This window comes from Ceratotherium simum, chromosome 11, assembly GCF_057802395.1.
Source record: "Ceratotherium simum simum isolate JZ-2026a chromosome 11, ASM5780239v1, whole genome shotgun sequence".
Taxonomy (NCBI): Eukaryota; Metazoa; Chordata; class Mammalia; order Perissodactyla; family Rhinocerotidae; genus Ceratotherium; species Ceratotherium simum.
The window spans coordinates 53,236,129-53,255,845 of NC_141910.1; the positions used below are offsets into that span (position 1 = coordinate 53,236,129).

The window sequence follows — 19,717 nt, forward strand, 5'->3', positions numbered from 1 at the left end:
TTTGTCCCTACCCTTATGGAGCTTAGAGCATAAGCCAGACAAGTCATTCTTTAAGGAAAAGTATTCAAAGGCACTACGGGGAAAAACCAGGTATGTGTAGACCTTTGCTGTACAAATGGTTTCCTCTTAAAGAACAGGTTCAAATTTTTAGACTTGTGGTTCCCACTGGTTATAGAATATTGAAATTAATACTTCATGGTAAAATAAAATACTTTTATTTATTTTTAGAATGTTTAAATTGGAGAATAGTCACCAAATGGTCAAGGTTAGGGTACTCGGATAAAGCAGGTCCTGTGAGGATACCTGAGATTCACCTGGCCTGGAATTATGTCACAGGCTATTTGAGTTAGAGCAGTGGTTCTCAAAATTAGCATGCATCAGAATCCCCTGGGGCGCTTATTAAGACAGATTGCTGGCCCCCACCTGTAAAGTTTCTGGTTTAGGTCTTGAGTGTCCCGTTTCTAATAATTTCCTAGATGATGCTGATGCTTCTGGTCCAGAGACCACACTTTGAGAACCACTGAATTGGAATATAGATTAGACTGGGATAAAATTCCTTAAGAGAAATGTATGATGTTTTAAGATACTGTGAGGACTCTGGAGGCAGGGCAAACCCTTACCATGGCTGTTATGTATGGAATGTGCACCTGACCCAAATCCATGGCCTTTGAGTAAATCACCAAGGATACTTTGCATTAAATTCAAAGTACAATATAAACAGGGCCTGGCTCTGTAGCTGGTTACTAGGTATGTGTACATGGGAAACTTTAGTAACCATCACCTCCTTATTGAGACAGGTTTGGACATGTGGCTTTAAACCTCTCTACTGAAAAGAAGTGATTCTATTTGCAAATATATAATTTTCTTATTTGAAATTATGACAAGCAGACTTACAACAAAGTTAAAATAAAAAACTATCCAAGTGATCACTGAAAGCAGGATTCTTATTAATTATATGTTTTGCCCACTTTCTTCAATGAACCTCGTGTTCTATAATGAGCTACCCAGTGTGAGGTGCATTTCATACCAATGTTGACTGGTTGCCAAGGAGACTCCACTGCCACTCTGGACAAGCTCATGTTTCCCCTCTCCCTTTCTACTAAAAGGAGGGGAACTCATGGTACAGGGTCAAGGGCAAGATCCTGGGGAAGTAGAAGCTATCGATCCAGCCTATTAATAGAGATTTGAAGTGAACACTAAGTTCTCTCTCTTTTCCATCCATCAGCAGCAAAAGTACTTGACTTCAAATGATAAAACTTGCAGTTTTAGACTTAAATGGATATCAGCATCCAAGAACAGTCAGAATATCCTTCCTTGCATAAATCCAAGGGAAAGGCCAAGGGGAAGTGGCATCTACCTGCCAGGTCCAAGTGTCTTCTATCCCTGGCTTCATCTGAGTCTGGAGATTTCCCAAATAAGAGAAACTCTGCTATTCTGAACAAAATTGTTCTTTATATTAGCTCCCAATCAGAGGTAAAGATAACTCCTTCACACAGAGTTCCAAAATTTTGGACTTCTGGAAACTATTTGTTGTTTCTCTTCCAGTACTGTGCCATTGATTCTTGCATAAAATTCTGGAATGCTGGCTCTTCATGGCTTTCCTCTGTAACTGCAAGGAAAAAAGAAAGTCAATTCTTTTTAAACTCTCCCATTAGATAGGTGGATTCGAGTTGCTGTCACTCATCCATCAGAAATAGTATTTCTAAAAAACTAAGTGTTCAATTCTCCCATTAAGGAATTATCTTCCAAAAGCATGCTCTATTTATCATGTTGTCCAAAATGTACAATTTCTTTTATCTGTAAGTGGGGAGAACACCTCCCTCATAAAGTAACTAAAATGAGGTCCCACTCCTACATATTTTTAACCAAGAGAAATGAAAACATATGTCCACACAAAGACCTATTAACGAATGTTTATAGCAGCTTCATTCATAATAGCCAAAATCTAGAAACAATTCAGATGTCAATCAGCTAGTGAATGGATAAACAAACAGTGGTACATCCACATGATGGAATATTACTCAGCAATAAAAAAGAACATACTACTGATACGTGCAACAACATGGATGGATCACAAAACCATTGCACTGAGTGAAAAAAACCAAATGCAAGTTAAATACTGTGATTCCAATTATACAACATTCTGGAAAAGGCAAAATTATAGGAACAGAGATCACATCAGTGGTTGCCAGGAACTAGGTGTGCAGGAAGAGACTGAATAAAAACGGGCATGAGGTGGGAGCCAGCCTGGTGGGGTAGTGGTTAGGTTCGCACGCTCCACTTCAGGGGCCCAGTGCTTGTGAGTTCAGACCCCAGGCATGGACCTACGCACCGCTTGTCAAGCCATGCTGTGGTGGCATCCCGCATACAAAGTGGGGGAAGACTGGCATAGATGTTAGCTCAGGGCCAATCTTCCTCAGCAAAAAAATAAAAATAAAAAAAATAACAGAGAAACGGGCATGAGGGAACTTTTGAGGTGATGGAAGTGTTCTATATCTCGATTATGATGGTGATTACAAGACTATATATGTGTTAAAACTCATCAGACTATATATACTTTAAAAGGGTAGGTTTTGGGGCCAGCCCCGGGGCTTAGCAGTTAAGTGCGCGCGCTCCACTACTGGTCGCCTGGGTTCAGAGCCCAGGCCGCACCGACGCACCGCTTGTTGGGCCATGTTGAGGCGGCGTCCCACATACAGCAACTAGAAGGATGTGCAGCTATGACATACAACTATCTACTGGGGCTTTGGGGAGAAAAAGGGGAAAAAAAAGGAGGATTGGCAATAGATGTTATCTCAGGGCCAGTCTTCCTCAGCAAAAAGAGGAGGATTGGCGTGGATGTTAGCTCAGGGCTGATCTTCCTCAGCAAAAAGAGGAGGATTGGCGTGGATGTTAGCTCAGGGCTGATCTTCCTCACAAAAAAATAAATAAATAAAAGGGTAGGTTTTACTATTTGTAAATTATACCTCAATAAATCTGATTAAATGAGGCAATTTACATGTTAGCATTCCAGCACATTGGAGTAAAGAGAGTTTGCTCTTGGTCATAGCTAGGACCTAAAAGTGCTGTCTCAAGATTAGATTCTGCTCACAGGCCTTAAAACTATGCCAAGTGGAAGGAACCCTTTTGGGTTTCCAGAGCCATTCTATCCTCAATGTTACAGTCCCTTCTGACTGGTTTAGCTCTGCTGAGGCCTCGTTATGTATTCTTGAAACAATAATTACAATAAACAAAAAGACTGGATTTCTCAAATTGAGTTAGAACCTATAGATGAGAAGACACAAAACTACTAAAAGGCCTGTAATCAGCTTAATATTAACCATTCAGTAGGAAGGCCAGGAACTCTCAATATATGGAACTCTTTCCTGGTGCTGTATCCTTTACCATTTCCTCTCTCCCCTATTATTGGCTGCATGCTTAAGGTCTTCTCTCAACACAAAGAAGCTCCTGAGCAAACAATGTGAGGATAGGCAGCTGTTCTGTTTTCATGAGCCACCTCAGCCACCTCTTACCTCTGTGGTCAATATCATCGGTATCACTGTCTGCTTCCTCATCCTCTTCATCCAAGGTTCCCCGAGTCAGGATCAAGTCAGAAGGGTCCAGCACAGGGGATAAGCTGTCTACAGAGAAAACACCAATCAGTACAATGTCATGAACATATGTCTCCTCAAAAAAAGTGATTTTGAATCAATAAGTAATTATGATTATAAATTGGCAGGATGAAAGTGGTCATGATAAAAGTCAGGGGCCGGCCCCGTGGCTTAGCGGTTAAGTGTGCGCGCTCCGCTACTGGCGGCCCGGGTTCAGATCCCAGGCGCGCACCAACGCACCGCTTCTCTGGCCATGCTGAGGCCGAGTCCCAACTACAGCAACTAGAAGGATGTGCAGCTATGACATACAACTATCTACTGGGGCTTTGGGGGGAAAAAAATAAATAAATAAAATTATAAAAAAAAAAAAAGGGGCCAGCCCCATGGCTTAGCGGTTAAGTGTGCGCGCTCCGCTGCTGGCGGCCTGGGTTTGGATCCCGGGCGTGCGACGCAACGCTTCTCTGGCCATACTGAGGCCGCGTCCCACATACAGCAACTAGAAGGATGTGCAGCTATGACATAAAACAATCTGCTGGGGCTTTGGGGGGAAAAAAGTAAATAAATAAAATCTTAAAAAAAAAAAAAAAAGTCAGGATCCCACCTCTTAGTATTGCTAATACCACTTAATATTTCTACACTAGTTTAGTTTACAAAGTACTATCATGATCCCCAAACCCAAAAGTCCCATTTTTAAGCTGAGGAAAATAATTCTCAAGTAGTTCTCTTGGTAGTAACGTCATTCGTTTTTACTAGCTCACAGCTTGGAAGAGGCTATGGTTTTTCCTATGAAGGCTAAAGACATTTGAGCAGATCCAGTGTACTGTCAGTCAAGGGTAAAGGTGTGGAGCACTAAGGAAGCTTCCTGGTGGAAATTTAAGTTCAGCGAGACTCTGAAGAGAATACAGGGTGAAATGACCTAGCGTAGAGGAGCCAGGGTATTATTTAAGAAAAAGAGAGAAGGAAAAAAAATGGAAAATCAAATAGGGCAAAATTTCCTACCCAAGGAAACCAAATAAGGGCTGAGCTCCAATAATCATGAAAAAGTCTAATCAAGTAATTCGGGGCAGGGGATTCAGCCTGCAGGGGTTGGTCTCTATTAGAACCTAAACCCATGCCAAGTATCCTAAAGACATGGGAGGACATGACCACTCTCTTCAGGAGCCTAAGAGGTTTCAAAGAGCTCAGCTGGAGAATAAGGGTGGCCAACAGCAGCAACATCAAAGGGGACAAACCTCAAGGGGCCTGTGGCCCTGAAAAAGGATGATGACATGGTGTGCTGACAGTCAATGCCTCATTCTGTGCCTAACTAAGAATTAGGCAACTATACTTGTGATTTTCCTCAAATAATTTACTGAAACTCCCCCAATCTTGAACAGGCTATCTGAGCAGAGCAGACCCTTTGCAGCAGTAAATTTAACATTTGCCATTTCACATATTCATGAGTGATTCCAAACACAGAAATTTATTTTGCTGAGGTAAGAAGGATGGCACAGGTGAGTTCACTTAACTGGTAAACCCAGCCAGTTTCTAGCATTTCCTCCTCCAAGTGGTTTTGCTGTTCTCTGCTAGATGTATAGCAGTATCTTTCATGAAGAGAACTTTACTCCTTTAAAGGCCAGTTCATCAGTAAGCATGGGTGGGTGGGGTGTATATATTTAAATATGAGCACCAACCTAGAAGCCCCTAGAGAATCAATGACAAAACTAACTTGAACAATAAAAAATAAGTCAGTAAAGTAGCAGGATAAAAAGACTAATATACAGAAATTAAAAGCCTTCATATACACAAATATAAACAGAAGATATAACGGTTCATAAAATCCAATTTTTAATACTAACAGAAGATAAAATCCTTGAAATAAATTCAACAAAAAATATGCAAAACCTACACGAAGAAAACACTCCTGGAAAGACACAAAAGTAGACTTGGCAAATATAAACACATTCCTTGTTCTTGGATAAGAAGACTCAACATCACAGAGATGTCAGTTCTCCCTAAATTAATGAATATAACACAACCCAATAAAAATACCAAAAAGCTTGGGGTCAGCCCGGTGGCGTAGCGGTTAAGTTCATGCGTTCTGCTTTGGCAGCCTGGGGCTCGCAGGTTTGGATCCCGGGTACGGACCTATGCACCGCTTACCAAGCCATGCTGTGGCAGACATCCCACATAAAATAGAGGAGGATGGGCACGGATGTTAGCCCAGGGCCAATCTTTCACAGCAAAATGAGGAGGATTGGCAATGGATGTTAGCTCAGAGCTAGTCTTCCTCACCAAAAATAAAAAAACCAAAAAGCTTTCTTAGCAAGCTAGATAAGTTGATACTTAAGTTCCTGTGGAAAAATAAACATGCAAGAATAGCCAGGGAAACACTAAAAAAGAAAAGTATGAAGGGGACTAGCCCTAGCAGATATTAAAACATACTATAAAGCCTCTACGTAATTAAAACAGCATGCTAGAGGCATGCAGACAGTCCATAAGAATAAAACTGGTAGTCCAGAAATATACCCAAGGACACACGGAACTTTAGTATATGATACAGGTAGCAACCGAGATCACTGGGGCAAATGTAGACTTTTTAATAAATAGTGTGGGTACAAGTATTTATGAAAAAGGTAACATAGATCGTATGTACCTCACACCATACCCAGGAATAAACTCTAAACGGATCAGGGATCTAAATGTAGAAAATGAAACCATACAACTACTACAATAAAACATGAGCGAATTCCTCTTTAACATAGGTGTAGGTAAAGGATTCCCAACTGCAACTCAAAATCCAGTTGTAATAACAGATAAATAAATTTGACTATATTAAAACAAAACAAAATAAAAACTTTTTCATGGCAAAATAACACCATGAACAAAGTCAAAGCACAGTTGACAAACAGAGAGAAAATATTTGCAACATGTATCACAGGAAAATGGATACTGTCCCTACTACATTAGTAGATATTAAAACTAGTGGGTGAACATTTGAAAATTAAAAGGATATTTACATAGCCTCAAAGCATCACCCCATAAAATACTTATTATGAAGGGAAAAATAATAACTTCATGATGAAAAAACCTGGCAGACATCACTTCAAGCAAGTGATCAAAGTTATCATCACCAGTAATGGGACAAATCAACATCATGTGTCTCCTGATACGACATACGGAAAAAAACACAACTTCATTTCTATAAAGTTCTGCCAAAAATGTGCCACCTGAATCAAATCATGAGGAAACATCAGACAAACCCACATCAAGGAAAATTCCATAAAATAACTGTCCTGTACACTTCAAAAATGTCAACGTCATGAAATACAAAGAAAGAGTAAGAATCGTTCAGATTAAAGGAGAATAAGAGACATGACAACTAAATGCAATGCAGATTCAGGATTTTCTCCTGCTATAAGGGCAAATGGCTAACTCCAAATAAGGTCTATACATTAGATAATAGTAATGTATCAACGTTAATTTCCTGATTTTTGATAACTACAATGAGGTTATATAAAATAATGCCTTTGTTTTTGGGAAACAGACTGAAATATTCAAGGGTAAAGGCTCATTGTGTCTGCAACTTCCTCCTAAATGATTCAGAAAGAAGTAATATATATAATATATTATAAAAATATTTATATAGTATACATAAATATATTTATATAAAATATAAAGTCATACATATATGAGAAAGACAGAGAATATAGTAAATGTGGTAGAATATTAACAGTTTGGGACTCTAGTTGAAGGTTATATGGCAATTCTTGGTACTATTCATGCAACTTTTCTGTTAATCTGAAATTAAAATAAACAGTAAAAAAAAATAGGGAGGTAAAAAATGTTTTAAAAAAATAACAAAGAAGACATCAAGTATCTTGCCAAAGTAAAACAAAAACTACCTGACATGGAAGAACCCAAAGTGGTGCAGTTGTATACAACTTTCAGGGGTTTGCCTTTCCAAATCACATACGTGTATATACATGAAAGGTAAATATGGATAAAGTAAATGTGATATGATAGATGGATAGGGATATATAGTGAATTCTTCTTTAACATAGGTGTTAGATATAGATATATCTCTATGTCTATGTCTGTACACTTCAAAAATGTCAATGTCATGAAATACAAAGAAAGACTAAGGAACCATTCCAGATTAAAGAAGACTAAGAGACATGACAATTAAATACAATGCAGATCCAGGATATAGATAGATAGATAGATAGATAGATAGATAGATAGATAGATAGATAGACAGACAGATAGATAGATGATAGACAGACAGACACACAGAAAGATAGATAGATAGAGATAGAGACGGAGATAGGTAGATAGGTAGGTAGGTAGGTAGACAGACAGACAGACAGACAGAGAGATAGATGGATAGAGACATAGACAGATTAGATAGATAGATAGATAGATAGACAGAAAGACAGACAGATAGATAGACAGAAAATACAACATTTACTTTATCCTTTTCTCTTTCTCTCTCTTAAATAAGTGTACCCTCCCTTTAGTTCCTAACACCAAGAGACTCTCCAATACCTGTAGCAGTCCCCATGTCCAAGGCTACAGAGCCCATATCTTTCTGAAGGCGTTCCAGTTGTTCCTTCTGCTGTTGGCTCTGTGCACTGGCCTGCAGAGAGAAAAACGTCATCATATTAAAAAATGAGTCCCAGTCAGATGCCAGACTTCTAACTGGAGATGACCCATTAAACAAATACTACAGGCTATTTAAACACTGAGGCAGATAATGGATGGCTGATACCGGGACAGAAACACTGCAGTGTGGGCCCAGACTAGCAGAAGTTCAGACTGGAGCGCTCTGCAGACTGAATTAGAGGTTTAGAAATTGGACACAAAAGCAAATCAAAAGAACCTTCAAAGAGACATAACAGGAAGGCTCAGTATAAGGGGCCCAATGCAGCCAATGGGGGCAGGAAACCTGATCATTTGGGATACGAGTTGTGAACCACATGTTCTTAAACAAAATTCTACAACTAGCCTTTAAATGGACCTTGGAGTAGGGGTCGGAGTGGGGCACAAGAAGGGCTTAGCATATATAACAGGAAAAATCTGATTTTTAAAAATTCAAATAGAAAGAAGAAAAATAATTAAAGGGCCTTTCTGCATCAAGACAGCAGACATACAAACTTACAAATTTAAATTAACACAGATCTAAAAGATACACTGAGAGCCAAAACAAAAGCATTTATGGCAGGAGGATTAGTACACGGTTTGAGGTTGTTTCTTCAGTGGCCCTAAAATACACAAATAGCCTCCTCTCTTACCAGCGATTTCTTCAGACGTTCATATTCAGGACGATACTCCCTGGAAAGATAAACACTTTCTAAATTCCTTTGCTTAATAATTTGTCCTGCCCACCTCCACATCACTTCTATTTTCCTAATACTCTGACAATAACAATAGATCTTACCTCACTGAACATCAGATGTAATAAGTCTTAGTCACTGAGGTTCTATCCCTGTGGAATTAAAAGCCAAGGTGTCCACCCTCACCCTGAAACCACTGAAGAGTCACCCTGAAACCAGTGAAGAGACAAAAGACTGACTGCTGGGCTGGACAGATTAATTCTGGAGACCATGACTGATGAGCTCATCAATCATTTGGATAAACATCTGAGATGAGTAAGAGAAGCTAGGCCTGTTGGGCTCAGGAAGTCCAATATATTATAACGTGGTTTATCTGGGCAACAACGAAAGGATACAGCAAAGAGTCTATCCTGAGGCTTTGATAATACACAAAAAAAACCCTTGTCTGATGAATCAAAATCAAAACATGTGTCTGAAAACCACAGTGTGGTTATTAGGATCTTGCTAAGTATGAAGCCAAAGGAACAGGCTATTAAGCAGCCAATTATCAGGCCACGGGCCTAAGGAAAGTGGACAGGTGCTCTGACTCCACTTTCCTTTAGGTAAATGGAATTCCAGTATTAACCATGACAATAGTTATAACCATCATTTATCATGACATGTGCTTACTATTTATTATGACATGTGCTTACAGCAATTGGGCTAGGTGCTTTAGATATATTTTCTCAAATGATCCTACCAATGACCTTAGCAATAAATGCTATTATATCTGATCTACAAATGATGAAAACTTGCTAAGATCACTCATTTATTAAGTGGAAGAAACAGAAATCCAACCCATGCCAGTCTGACTCCAAAGTCCATGTTCTTAATCGGGAGTCAGCCAATGTGGCAAACAGGCCAAATCCAGCCCACTGCCTATTTTTGTAAATAAAGCTTTATTGGAACACAGCCATATCCATTCATTGACAAATTGTCTATGGGTGCTTCTGTGTGACAATGACAGAGTTGAGTAGTTGCAACAGAGATCGTATGGCCCACAAAGCCTAAAATACTATCTGGCTTTTTACAAAAAAAGTCTATGACTCCTGCTCTTAATCATTCAATACAGTGAAGATTTTATACTCTTATTTTTTAAAAAACGTTAATGGAAACTTGTTACCCCTAAGAGTGGCCAGATCCAGAACACATATGCAGGACAAATAATACATACACCAAAAACCGAAATGCTTTGCCTGGCAAAACTGTTATCAGATCAGAACTGTGGGTTAGTAAGAATGTCAGCAATAGAATTTTCCTTTATCCTCACCTTTCATACTCTTCTGCAGCACTGGTGACTTGCACAAAGAGTTCATCTAAGCCTGTACCCAGAACAGCAGACACACCCACCACCTGCCAAAAGTAGCATTAATGCCACGGAGGAAACAAATGTTTATTTTTAAATGGTATATGTTATTTTGTCCAAATGTTATAAAATCTTCACAAAAGAGGTTTAGATACTTTAAAAAGTCTCTGGCAAAGAGTCAAGCTAACACAAAACAAAACAGCATGCCTAGTCAAAAGTCATGGAAATAAGCCTATGGAAAATAGAGAATTGAAAAAGAAAGATAATTAGGACGGAACAAGTAGCAGGACTTTTTATCTATTCCCTATCAAATCAAACCACTGACTGTTCTCTATAAAAATTAGTATCTCAATGCCTTTGCTTGGGCAAGTAACATACTCCCTGCCACCCATACCTACTTCCACTTACGCAAATCTTACCCTTCCTTCAAAGCATACCTCTAATGTTATATCCTCCAAAATCCCTCACACAAAAAGTGATCTGCCCCTCCCCACCATCAGGCCCAACTTCCAATCTTTCCTTACGTATTTACCACAATATATCACATGTTTCAATTCTGTGTGTAGCCTTCTCTCCTAACTAGACCATAAACTCTCTGAGGGTGGGGTCTATCTTATTTATCTTTTAAATATCCAGTTATAAATAAGTAACGCTTTAAAAGTTATTTCCAGAAGGTAAGGAACTTCCTTTCTAAGACAGATTCAAAGCCAGCCCTGTGGGTTAAAAGATTATTTGGAAAGACTCAGTATGAGCAAGAGGAAGTTTACCCTGAGTGAGCTGTAAAACTCATCTAACACCAGGCTCATTGAACGAGTCAGGTTACTGACATATGTAGTCTCTTGATTCAAGGCATCTTGGAAAGCCTCAAAATCCTGCATCCATTCCACTGCAAAGCTGTGATCAATGATGTCAGTCTGCACCAGAGAGAAGTCAACTATCAGCAACCAGAGATGAGGTTAGACGTCAAATAACGGCAAAAAAAATTTTTTAATTAAGTGGTGACAGCAAAAAGCAATCATTCATATATTTTCTTCTCTGCTTCTCCCAATTCCTCCTCCACTGCAACAAGCCAAAAAGAGCCAATACTGTTGTATAGCGTAAATAATTAAATCAAGATGTGTTCTCTTGGTTGATGCAGACCCTTCACTATCCACTGCCAAGTGACCATGGCTGCAGAGGATGTCAGCACATTCCAGACTCTGAAGTCAAGTAGTCTCTGGCATCCTAGCCATCAACTAACAACAGGGAAATTTTGTTTTTGTTTGTTTTAATTGCCACTTTCAACAGACTAGCAGTCCCTCCCCCACTTACACACCCTTGATTTTGAGGGATAACCTATACGCTATGGTTGAGGGGCTGCTGTATCTAGCCTAAAATAACTTTGGGTGAGAGTCAGTGATAAATATTCTTTCAACTTGATTGAATCATTTTCCTAGAAGTGCTCATGGCTTTGTTTCAGTTACGCCTGAATCTGCTCTCCAGCATCTGAAATAATCCTTCTCACCTATCCAAACCTTCTGGTAACACAAGGTTCTGATGAGAAAGAAATGTTGAATCATAACAGGAAGGATCCACTTACTTTATTCATGACCACGATGAAAGGCAGCTTGGTTTTGTACAAGATGCTGAAAAGCAAACATCAAGACAGTGTTATTAGTAAAAGCACTTAAGCTCTTGCTTGCCCGATGTCAGTGTAAGAACCGAGAGAAGAGAAGGGGAATGGGTTGACTCTAAACAAAGGTATCCCTTCTGACCCAGCATACACGTAATATTCTCCCCTCCTAAGAGGGAAACCATCATTACCATCAAGCAAGCAACTCTCCCCCACCCCCGCCACACTCTCTCTTTTTCTCTTTCTTGGACTATTAATGTTTTGATACTGATCCTGTTTTTCTGTGTATCTGTTTGTTTTCACCAAATAACTGTCTTTTCAACAATTAATATTAAAATAAAATAATGTACAGGTCATCAGATTTCTATCTGGATTAGGATTTTTTGCACCTAACAAGAAGAGATATCCCTAATCATGTTAGAGGAGATGAATGTTGGGGATGGCTTCTGTGTATCCCCCAAATTAAATTCTCTCAGCTTTAACAATGGTCTGCCTTGCTCCTAGGTCTAATGCACTAACATAGCCTAGTGAGGCATGTCCTTCCTCTCCTACTGGCACTACACTTGGGGCAAACCCGTGCATTTTAGAACTATGGATAAATCTTTTTATTCATAGTCTCTCCTCATGTTATAATTTCACTCTACCTATCATAACACAGAAAAGGAACATTTAGACCAGAGGGCTCTATTCTTTTTAGATTTGGATTTCATTAAATCAGGAGCAACTACCAGAAGGTTAATATTCATACACCACCTATTTCTGTAACAAGCAAGGAAGGAAGATGAGGAATTGCTGATAGAGAATGCCAACAACACATGTGCCTCTTTTCTCTTCTGAACCCTCCCCAACTCACTGCCACTAAACTGACTGGCAAATCTGAATAAGCACAAATCTAGGGGTAAGCACTCAGAAGCCAAAAACAAAAGAGAAAAAGAAGAGGAGGCCTCATACCTTGATGTAATACCATGCCCACCAATAATGAATTACCTGCAGGCATAGAGCATATTGGACATGAAGGTCACTGGGTTGGTACTTCGTGATGTATCCATTACATAAATGACAATCGTTGGAAATGAGGATGCCTAAAGCCACAAAATAATAAAAGCCTTAGTCAGAGGGCTCATGACCTGTCCCCAAACTTTTCCTACCTTCCTTAGCAAGGGAGAACCACTTTAGGTAGAGTATGCAGAGCTCTGTAACTCCCCTCTATATAAGGCCCCACGCAATAAAAAGATGTGTATTCAGTCTAGCTCTCTAGTTACTCTCAGTAACAAGTCCTAGAAAACTCACCAGGGCCTCAGTGATGATTGTCCCAGAAGCTGACCAGGTGAATACCTCAATCTGTCCAGGTGTGTCAATCAAGACATATCTGTGTCAAGAAAGATGATTAAAGAAGTATTACACTTGTGCAATCTGACAGATATTCCATCACACAAAACATTAAACATCTGGTTATCCAAGACTGGAATAACCTCTTCACACTGCCAAGTCTAACTTCCTCCCATTGCTCTTTAAATGCATACCACATTCCCCTAGACTTTCTTCAATGTCTAATATTCATGCTAATGCACAGGAGCAGCAGTCCATAAATTGTTGCAAATGATCCAGGGGAAACTGGGATACTTACAGAAACACACTGCATTAAAAATGAGAGATACGCAGAGGCCAGCCCAGTGGTGCGACTGGTTAAGTGCGTGCACTCCGCTGCGGTGGCCCAAGGTTCGCCAGTTCAGATCCTGGGCGTGCACCGACGCACCACTTGGCAAGTCATGCTTTGGCGGCATCCCATATAAAGTGGAGGAAGATGGGCACGGATGTTAGCCCAGGGCCAGTCTTCCTCAGCAAAAAAAGAGGAGGATTGGTAGATGTTAGCACAGGGCTGATCTTCCTCACCAAAAAAAAAAAAAAAAAAAAAAAAGAGAGATAAGCAAAACCAGAATGTAAATCCCTTGGGAAACCATCCAGTTGCTTAGGAGTGGGGTGAGGGAAGGAGGGGAGGGAGATGGAGGGATAGGGGAGTGATAGCTAAAAAACACAGAGTTTCTTCTTGAGGTGATGAAAATGTTCTGAAATTGATTGTGGTGATGGTTGCATAATTCTGTGAATATACTAAAAGTCACTGAATTGTACACTTTAAATGGGTGAATTGTATGGTATGTGAATTATATCTCAATAAAGCTGTTTTTAAAAATGAGCAAAGAATTTGAATAGATATTTCTCCAAATATACAGCAATGGCCAATAAGTACATGAAAAGATGATCAACATCATTAATCATTGAGGAAAAACAAATCAAAACCACAATGCAATACCACTTCACACCCACTAAGATAGCTATAATCAAAAATAAGGACAATAACAAGCATTGCCGAGGATGCAGAGAAACTAGAACCCTCATACGTTGTTGGTGGGAATACAAAATGGTGCAGCCAACAAGAGCTGGGAGAAAGGAGGAATAGGAAATAACCACTAATGCACATGGGGTTTCTTTTGGGGATGATGAAAATGTTCTGAAATTAGATAGTGGTGATCAATGCATAATTTCGTGAATATACTAAAAACCACTAAATTGTATACTTTAAAGGAGCGCACTTTATGGTATGTGAATTTATATCTCAATAAAGCTATTATTTTTAAAAATTACCTCTAGTATGATCCCAATTTTGTAAAACATCTTATCCATCCATCCTTCTATCTATGCATATATGCATAGAAACAAGTGGAATGATAGTCACTGATAGTAATAATGAGAGTTATTTCTAGTGGAAATCTAGTGAGTGACAATTTCATCTTTTAAATATTATATATGGCTTGAATTCTTTATAATGACCATAGATCCTTTTTTACAAAAATAATAAATTATCTTTCTTTTTTGAAAAGAGCAAATCTGTTAAAGATGTAACAACAGTTAATTGTGGGTAAGAACAAATATTATTTTATTTTATATTTTGATACTTTTAAATTAAAAAATAATTATTCTCTCTGAATCCTGTAAATTATATTCATTTAAAAAAGGGTTATATTGGGCCGGCCCTGTGGCTTGGTGGTTAAGTGCGCACGCTGCGATGCTGGTGGCCCGGGTTCGGATCCCGGGTGCGCATCGAGGCACCACTTCTCCGTTCATCCTGAGGCCGAGTCCCGCATACAGCAACTAGAAGGATGTGCAGCTACGACACACAACTATCCACTGGGGCTTTGGGGGGAAAAATAAAATAAATAAAATCTTTAAAAAAGGGTTATAAAGGTGTTTTAGAGACTTTAATGCCAACAAGCATAGTTTCCCAAGAGAAGGCAGGTAGACAATTGGATTTGGACAAAGTCTCAAAATATTTCCTAAGAAGTCATAGACATACACCCAAGTGATTGGGGGTGGGATACTATTAAATTTAGTTCTACACTGTATAGCATCTTAATGATTTTATTGTGCTTTTTTTTCACTTCTAATGGTTTCATCTCAAGCTACATCCTTTCAGAGCTCGATGGTATCCCAAAATCCTTCAAAAAGCCTAGTGTCAACTACCAACTAATAGATAAGCATTAAACTGAAATCACTTACTTAGAAATGTTCTGGGCCTTCTCAATAAATTTCATCACCTAAAGGAAAATGATGCCAGTTACAGCAGGATCCAATTTCAACACAAAACTCACAGGGCCCTCTCCAAAGTGGCCTGCCTCCCAGGCACCATTTACTACTGAATCTCTATATTCTCATTCTTAGGACACAAACTAATAAACTCACTGAACCAAAGAAACAGCTGCATCAGCAGCACTACAATATCCTGGAGAACACTGCAAGGACCTGAGAAGCTGAAGACTTGATCTGTGTCTGGCAAGTCATTTTGGTAATGACTTGGCCTTGATGCTTTGGTAAAATAGACTGTCTCATAGAATGACATCAGGGTAAAAAATTAATGATTACAAAACACTCTTATAGAAGATGGGACAAAGAAAAGCTAATTGATGACAACTATTTGGCACACGTTAAAAGCCCCATTATCTGTCCATCCCATGCCTGCTAGCCCATCCCACTCCCTCTCCCACGATTCTATCCACAGGGTATAACAGATCAAGGAAAAAACCCAGGTCTCCTGGATTTCTGTTTTATTGGCTGTCACAAATATTGTGAGTGTCTCACAATGTTGATCATCCTCTCATAGTCTACTTCTCTGTCTACCAAAATGCCTACTTATTTTCTATATTTATATCCAGGTTTATTGCTCTTCTTTCCCAATTTGATCAAGCTAAGGCACTTAAGAGTCACAGGTTTTAGCCATGCCTACGTAAGTAAAGACAGACATACCTGATCAAATCTGGTAGCAAAGAGATTGAGTGACGTCACTATGCCACCATTGGGCCCAAGTCCATATCTAGACACTAAGTTGAGGATTTAAATTGCTTATAAATCAATTTAAATGATAAAGTTCATACATAGGATATCACTCACATAAACAGCATTATAACATTAGTGTTCCATTAATGGATATTGGCAAGCTTATCCTTGACTAACATGTACCACACAACCTTAACCTCATAGGGAAACATTCATTATCAAGGTCTTCCTCGTTCATTTATCAATTTAGGGATGGCCAGGAAAAATGAAGAAACTAAAGTGACCACAATGTAATAGACAGATGCATCAGGCAGTGACAGCCTGCTGGCATTAGCCGTTAAGATCATCTACATAACAGTCCTTGCTGTGATCCTCATGGATCAAGCAAACTACTGATTATAATTAGTATTCCTACCCAGAGTTACTTACAGGGAAAGTACACATTTCACACAGCAATGCAACACGGGTTCATCCTACTAAACCTACTCACTTCTGAGTTTCCCAGTCTGAAGAGGTGGTGACCAACGGATGTATCCTCCAAGGCAATACTACCTTGTGGGATCAAGACACGCTATCAGCTTGCCTCTCTTTCTCTGTGCTCTCTAATTACAACAGCCTGCAGTCCGGGAAGATGGTAAGAAAACTGAAATCATAAGCTGAAATGGTATTTCTAATCACCTACAATACTTCTCCCCCATCCATCTTCCATCCTGTTAATAAAATTACCTTAAAGCAATCAAATGCTTTTGCTTGTATATTTCACAAGGAAACACAAAAATATTCTTTCAGAGCCATAAAATACACAGACAGTAACTAGCCAAGGATGAGTCAACACTGAAGTAGACGTGGAAAAGGATACTGTTTCATGACTTCTTTATACTTCACAGTGTCACGAATATCTGGGGGGAGAAAAGTTAACTGGAATTTAACACATGAAAAACAATACAGTTTGAGACCCTACACCTATAATATCCTCAGCCAACAGGCCTCTCAAGTCATCTCTGCTTCCTCTAAGGAAAAAAAATAAGTTTCTCCCTTGGCATCTGAGTCACTTTTAAAACTTTTTCCTAAATTTTGAAGCTAAGATCATTGAACTGTGATAGCAAAAGAAGCAAGATTGTGAGAAGAAAAGAAGGGTAAAAGGTGCCCTATAAGGACTTTCCCTACCAGCAAGAAACTGAAACTAGCCCTTTAGGCTTATCTTGTCAGCATTCTCTTCTACTGATTTCTCCAGCTTCATACTAGTTACCTTTCTTAAAAGGACAATGCCAAGTAACCCAGGAAGAATGTTAGGTTAGGAGCTCTCAAGCTATGGCAGAGATAGTCTGAGACAAGGAGAAAAGCTTTATACAACTTAAATACCTTATCAGTGACCACTCGCATGGAATAAGAGAGCTAAGTCAAGAAAAAGGGTTTATTTCTTACTAATCACATACTGGTGACAAAGGTAATGCAGACATTATTTTTAAAAAACAACTAATCTGTCCAGTAACATCAAACTAAACCTATCTACCAGTCTGTAGACCTACCCCATAAAGTATTAGAATTCCATCCTTTAAGTGAGAAATGGGCAATTTTTTCTCAAACTCTTCCCAAAATGACCTCTGCTTCTTAATACAAAGTCTTCCTTTATTAGTATGTTTAGGGTGCAAGCAGCTTAACAGGATTAAGAAGAGACAAGGAGGGAGATGATCAGCATATAGTGATAGCCTGGAAATCAGGAAGCCCAGATCCTATTAAGAATCATGACACTGGGGCCGGCCTGGTGGCTTAGCGGTTAAGTGCGCGCGCTCCGCTGCTGGTGGCCCGGGTTTGGATCCCGGGCGCACACCGAGGCACTGCTTCTCTGGCCATGCTGAGGCCGTGTCCCACATACAGCAACTAGAAGGATGTGCAGCTATGACATACAACTATCTACTGGGGCTTTAGTGGAAAAATAAATAAATAAATAAATAAATAAATAAATAAATAAATAAATAAAAAAAATTATTTTAAAAAAAAGAATCATGACACTGGATCACAACCATTCTAATCCTTTTTTATAGTCACAGATTCCTTTTAAAGTCTGATGATAACTGGGAACCTCTCTCCAAAACAATGCATATTTGGATATACACATACATTTTCCCATGTAACTTTGGGAGCAGAAGCAAGGTTCCTACAGATCAATACATGAACTACAAGAACCCTTACACTATAATTAAACTTTAAGAAAAGAAATTAAATAAAAAAGGTTTACATATCAGAGCCTGCTGAAGGGTTTATGGCCTAGAAGTGAGAGGACTGACTTTCTATCACTTCATTTTCCCAAACAACAATAGCCTGACACCCTAGTGTCAAAAAGAGGGAAGAGATAAAGGTGAATGGTAAGGAAACAAATTTAGCAAAGAAGAGAGAGTAAACAAAGAGAAAATGTGAATAAGGGAGAAGCCGGTTTATGGATTCTAGCAAATCCACGGGAAGTGAAAGTAAATAGTTCAGAAAAAAATGAAAGCATTGACGACTGGCAGGCTGGAGGCTTTCCATTCTGTGAGGCACCACACAAAGTTCTATACAGTTTACTCACCAATATTGGCAGGAAAGGGAACTTCATGCACAGCTGGGTCCAGGTTGATCACATAAGGTGGAGAGCCTTGGCTATGCAGGTGTCCTGTGAGCCTCTATAGAGATATGGGGAGAGTGATGGAGTAACACAAAGAGGGCATGATAAGGGAACAAGAGAGAACTTACATTCTTTTATGGCCCACAAAGACTTTTGCACTTACATTTCCCTCTACCTGAAATATTCGCTCCTGATGTCCACCTCCAATACTCAACTCTCAGTTGACATGTTACCTTTATTTATCACCCATCTAACAGAGCCTCCCCGACTCTCGATCACTTATTATTTTGTGGGTTTTTTTTTTTTTCCTATCTCTCCCACTAAAACGTTAGCTCTAAGCGGAACCTTGTCAATCTCATTTTCGCTGTATCCCCAGTCCCTGGAACATGGTAGGCGCGCAAAAAATAATTCTTTAGCCAATCTACACCAGAAGCCTATGTGCTAGCACTGTATTAATCGTCAGAGTTACTTGCAAGCCTCTGCCTTTGAGGAGTTGGCAACTTTATCGGTAAGACAATTCCAGTACAACGTGGTAAGCTGTACTAAGTATGCACTGAGGGTACGCGGAAGAGAGCCTTAATTCACCCAGGCTAGAGTCTGAGAAGGCTTCGCCGAGGAAGGAACTGGAGTTGCTGGCAAGTCCCCGAAAGCCACGCGCTGGTAACCTCCAACTCCACAGAAAGACCTCCCTTTCTCCCTGACCTTCCGCCCGCCACAGATAACCTCTCGTGCGCCCATACTACGCCCGCGCCGTGTAGGTCACCTGTACAAAGGTGGTTTTCCCAGATCCCGCCATTCCCAACACCAGGAGACACACTGGGGGCTGAGGACCCCCGCGAGCCTCCGGCTCAGCAGCAGCTACGGGCGCCGCCATCTTTCTCCTGGCTCCGCCCACGTTACCATAGAGACGCCCGTGGCTAGAGA

General features: G+C 39.7%; 1 protein-coding gene across 1 annotated transcript; it reads right to left on the bottom strand.

Annotated features, from left to right (window-relative positions):
• Positions 1-199: 199 nt before the first annotated feature.
• On the bottom strand, positions 200-19,693 carry GPN1 (GPN-loop GTPase 1). Its single transcript, XM_004418202.3, has 14 exons — positions 19,557-19,693; positions 18,758-18,851; positions 17,051-17,090; positions 16,162-16,228; positions 15,418-15,455; positions 13,153-13,231; positions 12,850-12,944; positions 11,830-11,875; positions 11,018-11,164; positions 10,215-10,297; positions 8,864-8,903; positions 8,118-8,208; positions 3,513-3,620; positions 200-1,609 (listed from the first exon to the last, which is right to left on the bottom strand). The coding sequence occupies exons 1-14, from the start codon at positions 19,665-19,667 to the stop codon at positions 1,524-1,526; spliced, it is 1,125 nt and encodes a 374-aa protein (XP_004418259.1). The 5' UTR covers positions 19,668-19,693; the 3' UTR covers positions 200-1,523.
• Positions 19,694-19,717: the final 24 nt, after the last annotated feature.